This window comes from Ovis canadensis, chromosome 18 (assembly GCF_042477335.2).
Source record: "Ovis canadensis isolate MfBH-ARS-UI-01 breed Bighorn chromosome 18, ARS-UI_OviCan_v2, whole genome shotgun sequence".
In the NCBI taxonomy this organism is placed as follows: domain Eukaryota; kingdom Metazoa; phylum Chordata; class Mammalia; order Artiodactyla; family Bovidae; genus Ovis; species Ovis canadensis.
In genome coordinates this window covers 40,424,493-40,430,492 of record NC_091262.1, presented here as the reverse complement: position 1 = coordinate 40,430,492, position 6,000 = coordinate 40,424,493, and the positions used below count along the sequence as shown (strand labels likewise).

At 55.0% G+C, this 6,000-nt stretch overlaps 1 protein-coding gene across 3 annotated transcripts in view; it reads right to left on the bottom strand.

Annotated features, from left to right (window-relative positions):
• Nucleotides 1–2,404: 2,404 nt before the first annotated feature.
• CEMIP (cell migration inducing hyaluronidase 1) overlaps nt 2,405–6,000 on the bottom strand; it is a 160,747-nt gene continuing 157,151 nt past the window's right edge. For all 3 annotated transcript variants that reach the window (XM_069559647.1, XM_069559650.1, XM_069559649.1), the window contains one exon: nt 2,405–5,342. In XM_069559647.1, the coding sequence (XP_069415748.1) occupies nt 5,215–5,342 (128 nt within the window). In that variant the 3' untranslated portion in view covers nt 2,405–5,214. The remainder of the gene's footprint in view (nt 5,343–6,000) is intronic.

The window sequence follows — 6,000 nt, the reverse complement described above, 5'->3', positions numbered from 1 at the left end:
GTCGCCTTGTCACCTAACACCTGGCAGTGACTCCCCTCTGGGCGCCTGGTGACTGTTGAAGGGCCACGTGTGAAGGGGCCCCACGTCCACCCTCTGTCTGCACTCTAGGGTATCTCCTGCTCCTTGCTCTCTGCACGGAGCTGGCTGCAGTCTCCTGTTGCTTCCTTTGAGCCTGCTCTCTCAGTCCTCCCAAATGCCTGTTCTACTTCACTAACCAAACCGGTGCACTGTGCACTTACTCAAGCAGCCAAACTCCCGGCTGAGGAGTCACCAGGGACCCCCCTCCCATCGTCAGACCTCGTGGTCCCTGCAAACTGCCCGTGTCTGGCTGGCCCGCCTTCCCTCTCACGGTCGCTCTCTGGTTTACGCCCAGCCGTCTTCAAGCCCACACCTCTGGTTCCTTTCCCAGCACCCAGGCTGTGCCTCTCATGAAAGGGCCCCATTCCTCATCTGACCTTGATCCCCAGACTGCCTCTAGTCCCATCCATGCTCATGGACCCCTGACCACTCCAGCTGAGAACTCTCCTCCCTCAGAGCTCTCTGCCTCACCACTCACTGGGTGTGGGGACTGCAGGGTCTCCACTAGGGTCTTTTTTCCCCCCATTTAGTGTTATTTCTTCCCTTTTATTTATGCTTTAAAATTAATTAATCGATTATTTTTGGCCGTGCTGGGTCTTCACTGCTGCACGGGCTTTGTCTAGTTGCAGTGCTCGGGCTTCTCACTACAGTGGTGCTTCTCTTGTTGCAGAGCACGGGCTTTAGGGTGTGGGCTCAGTGGCGGTGCTACACGGGCTTAGTTTCCCCGAGGCATGTGTAACCTTCCTGGACCGGGGATCGAACCCTTGTCCCATGCACTGGCAGGTGGATTTTTAACCACTGGCCACCAGGGAAGTCCTCCATGGAGGTCTTTGATGTTCTACTTCGGGCCGTGTCTGGCACTGAGCAGATGCTCAGAACTAGTTGTCAAGTGAGTGGAGAGATGCACCCTCCCCACTTCCCCAGGTGAAGTTTCTTGAGGGCAGGGGCCACGGCCCTTTCACTCACACTGACCCAGGGTGCTCAGGCTGCTTTGCCAGATGGACAGCTGGCCCTCCACATATGCAGGTTTCTGCATTCACTGATTGAACCAACTGCGGATGGAAAACACTACACGATCATAGGTTGGTTGAATTCTGGGACACAAACCCCACAGAAAGAGAGAGCAGACTATGAGGGATTTGAGCATCCTCTGATTTTGGTGTCCAAAGGGATCCTAGAATCAGTCCCCTGTGGATACCAAGGGATGACTTGACAGCTTGATAGCACCAATCTGGTGCTAGCCCCTTTAAGTGGACTGAACACACACACACACACACACACACGCATTAGGAGCATAGATTTTTAAAAGTCCAGTGTACGGGCCCCTAAAGCTTTCTGGAAATCATCAAGAAAAGAACCTTTTTTGTTGATGGAAATGTTTTATATATTCCTTGACCAGTATGGTAACCACTAGACATATGGATTGGGCCTCCCAGATGGCGCTACTGGTGAAGAACCTGCCCGCCAATGCAGGAGACATGGGTTGAATCCCTGGGTCGGGAGGACCCCCTGGAGAAGGGAATGGCAACCCACCCCAGCATTCTTGCCGGGAGGATCCCATGGGCAGAGGAGCCTGATGGACTGGCTCATCAGTCCTGATGGACTGGTTCATGGGGCTGCAGAGTTGGACTTGACTGAAGCAACTTAGCATGTACACATGCAGACATATGGAGTATTGAGTGCTTCAGATAGGTCATTGTGACCAAGGAACTGAATTTTCAATTGTGTGTCATTGTAATTAATCTCAGTGTAGGTGGCTTTATGTGGCCAGTGGCTGCCTTACTGCACAGCACAGTTGTAGGACCCTCCCACTCACCCCTTCTAAGCTTCTCACTTTCTCCTCCCCAGACCCCCAAGCCTCTGTCACCTCTGCCTAGGGTTCCCCTCTAACCTGCTTCGCCACCCGCCTCGTCTGGCAGCTTGAGTTGGACCTATCTCTCCACCTCAGTCTCCATGTTCTCCCCAGACATCGTGTTTGGCCTCTGCCCAAACTGTACCCATGAGGAAGAAACAGGCTTGCTTCAAGTCCAGACTCCACTAACCTCTGGCTTTCCCCCAGGGAGGGTGCTGCCTTGACAGCTCTCTGATGCTTAGGGGTAAGGAGGACACAGTCCGGCATGGATGTGCCAGCCACATGAACGGCAGCTTTCCTCTCCTAGGACCTTCTCCACCCGCTCTCCTGAGCGCCCCCTTGTGGACAGGATGAGGTAGGACACATAACTGGTTCTTCGAAGTGAGCGGCCAGCGCGGCAAAGGGTAATTTCCTGTCTTATTTCTCTGGCTTAAGGTGAGACCCACTTTAATGGAAAATAAACAAGCAGTCAGGTGGATGACATCCTTTTTACGTTTACTACAGTACAGCAAGATTTTCCAAACCAGAGCCGATGTCTGCTGCAAGCAGAAGGCCCTGGATACACACACCCCTTTCAAGCGGTCCAAAGGACATACCCAAATAAGACATTTAAGACGATTCTTCATTTCTCCGACAACAATTTCTCGAAGTGCATAATAGAATAAATAAATAGAAAATATATCTTTGTTCATAGTGACGCCTACAAGAAACGTTTACATACAAAACACACTATACATCTAATTCCCGAAAAAGGACCAGCTATTTCGGCAACAGGAAAAAGAAAAGCATTTCAGAGGAGTGTTTTTTTTTTTTTTTTTTTAAAGGCCTAACTCATCTTGAGGCTTCCAAACAGAAAGAAAAACAAGAACAATATTCTAAGCAGTAAGAAAATTTGTGCTACCAAGAACATGCCCAGACACGGGCTCTTGGTGAATGGTTTTGGAAGGAACGTTATATGCACAGATCTTGTGCTGTTTGACAAATGTACAACTCTGAGGATTTTCAAATAGATATTTTCTTTCCATGAACTGAACCAAAGACAGTCAATATTCCTGGCCATCGGAAGTGATCGCACCCTAAGTGGTTCACGGTGTGAGACCCTTGCGTTAAGAGTTTAGGAAAACTCAACAGGACTGTAGACGAAAAGAACATGAGGTCATCTGAACTCTCCTCCCCATGGCCTCTGATCTTCCTGGAAGAGGTCCCTGCAGGGACTCGGGCCTCTGAAGCTGCCGTGTCCTTAGAGGCAGAGTCCCACTGTCACCCCCTAGCAGCTGAAAGACTTGTTTAGTGGGAAAAACCTCTTTGGCGACTGGCTCACCCTGGGAGCGGGGGGTGGACTTAAGGCTGAGCCTCACTGGGTGCAGCTGAACAGATGAGGACAAGAAGGGAATGAGTTTGTGGTTGGGGCAGGAGAAGGGACAGACATGGTCATCATGAGACCCAGGGTGACCCTGGGGTCTCACGAGAGAGTAGAAACCACAGACAGAGTTTTCCTTTTCCAGAGCTCTCCTGGCTCTCCAAGGTGGGCAGTTCTCCAAGAGGGCCTGGGGTGGATGGACCCTGGAGATCCACCTAGCCAGCTCTCCAAAGATGTGTCAGGGTGGCCTGACACTGTCTGCTGGGCGCGCCTGTGGACCTGCAGATGCAGATAGCACCAGTGCAGTTATTGCGGTGGCTGGGCGCCCCTCCAGAGGGCTGGTAAGTTTGAGCCAAGTGGAGGCTGCAGGGCCTCCAGAGCCCACAGGAGGGAGCCCTTGTGTGCACGGTGAGGGGCCCGGGGCAGAAACAGTCCTGGCCAACAGCTCTCTAGTCTCATCTTTTCTCCCTTCTAGGGGACTTGTCCTTCAGGAGCGTCTGGCCCCTCCGGCCGGCAGTTGAGGCAGCGTGGTGTGGCAGTGAGTGTGGGGAGTGGGGGCTCCCGTCCTGGCCCTGTTCTGGCCGTGTGGTTCTTCCCCTTCTTGGAGTCTCATCGTCCCATCTCTACAACTAAGGCTTTGGACTAGGTGTCTCCTAAGGCCCTTTCTGGCTCCAAAAGCCCAGGCACCCTGAGGTGTGAGCGCTTCTTGGGGGCTCCCCAGTGAGGAGCAGATGGGCCCCCCATGGAGGAGCCCACCCTTCTCGACTTGACTCCAGCCTCTGTTGGAGTCATAGGTGGGGCCGGCTGGCCCACATTCTGGGTGTCAGGGGCCCACCAGCATCCCTCTGATGCACGCTTCTCTGCTACGGGTGGGGCAGCGAGTCCAGGGCAATGGGCCACCTTGAAGTCATCCAGCTTCGCCAGGAAGGGATCAGCCTCTGAATGCTCTAGAGGCTGCCCCATCCCTGCCACCCATAAGCCCCCTGCCCTTCAACCCTACGAGCCCAGGGCCTCTCCTGCAAGAAGCTTCCAGACCCACCCGAGCACATAAACCCTTTCTTTCCCTCCTGGGAGCCCTCTCAGGATTCTCTGCCTAGCATCAGAAGGCACTTACACTGACCGTCTGTTGCACCAGACAGCCAAGCCCCTCACCCTGGGCCTTGCTTCTCACGCCTCCATCCTGTCTGCCCGGAGCGCCCAGCATCATGGATGTCAGCTGAGAAGAATGTTCTCGCCTACCGCTGGACTCCAGACACAACATGAGAAGCCACAGACTTCTGGGCTCTCAGAACTGAAAGGGCCTTTAAAAGTCACCTAGTCCAGCTCATGGCCTGGGCGCCAAGTCTCCTGAGAGGCTGACCTCCTCCGGAGGCAGGCTCGTCCTCCCCGAGGGCAGCTGGTTCCATCTTGGTGGGCTCTGTCTACACCCGAGCTCTGAACCCAGTGGAGGTCGGGTCCCGCCTACAGGAATGAGGATCCTTCCTGCACCTCCCACCCTAACACTGAGCTGGAGAGCATGGAGATCTGTGAGCGACCGTGCCCTCCCACCCCCAGGTTTCCTCCCAGCTGGAGCAGAACTCCTGCCAAAGGGGACCTTTTTTGCCAGTAGAGCCCAGGGCTCCCTGTGGCCCCCACAGCCCCCACTGCAGAGGCACAGACAGAGAGGCCCCCGGGAGGCTGCAGGGAGGAGAAGGTTTGCAGCATCAGCCCACATGGCCCCAGGGGCTGCAGGTAGACACTTGAGGGGGATGGGCGGCAGCACCAGGGGGCTTGGAAGCCTCCCCCTGGCCCATCAGGGCTGACACGTGGCTTTCCCCGGCAGCTGCCAGACCGGGGCTGTGGGAACCGGCCTTGCTGCCCCGGGCTGCTGCCCAGACTCCAGTGTCAGGGTCCACTGTGGGGGTGCACGGGGTGGCGGCGGTCCTCACAGCTTCTTCTTCCTCACCACCGGGATGGGCACCACTTGGAAGATTTTGGCATGGTGGTCCTCAGTGTCCAGGGTCACCCAGGTGGGCCGGAAGCTGCCTTTGAAGCCGACAAATACCATTTTCTCTGCAAAGCAGTAAAGTCGCCTAAGCATAAACTTCACGAGAGAATGGCTATGTACCCACTGCCTTCTGGGGTTCCCCATCATCATTCCCTGGCCCCCACCAGGTTCCCCCTCCTCTAGCTGCACTGGACTGTGCTTCCCTGGGAAGAGCTTTGTGCCATGTTACCAATGGTGCCTGGTGTTGGTCTGTCTGGGGCACACAGGGTCTCACCTGAGCCTCCAGCCACTTGTGTGAAGTGCTGGCTCTGCTCTATGCAGGGGATCCCCCCCAAGAAACCAGTCGCCATCAAGCTGACCCTACAATTAGCAGCAAGTGCCTGCTCCTCTCTGAAGCCCTGTGTCCCCATCTGTCAAGTAATGGCATTCAACTACAAGATCTCTGCCCTGACTCCAATATCCCGTGGCTTTAGAAGGAAGTTCTGAGCAGGAGAGAAATTTGCCCAGGGGCCCTGAGCAGATGGTGTGGCCCGGTCAGAGCTCTTGAATCCCAAGCCCCACGCGGGGCCCTCTGTCCCACAGCTCAGAGCTTGGCCCTGTCCGAGGGATGTGGGTATTCACGTTGACACTGGGGAATGGCCTCGCCTGGTAGGCTGTACACATGCATCATCCCTGGGAAAGTGTCCCTTGACTGAGCAACGTCACCTTTATGTTCATCAGTTT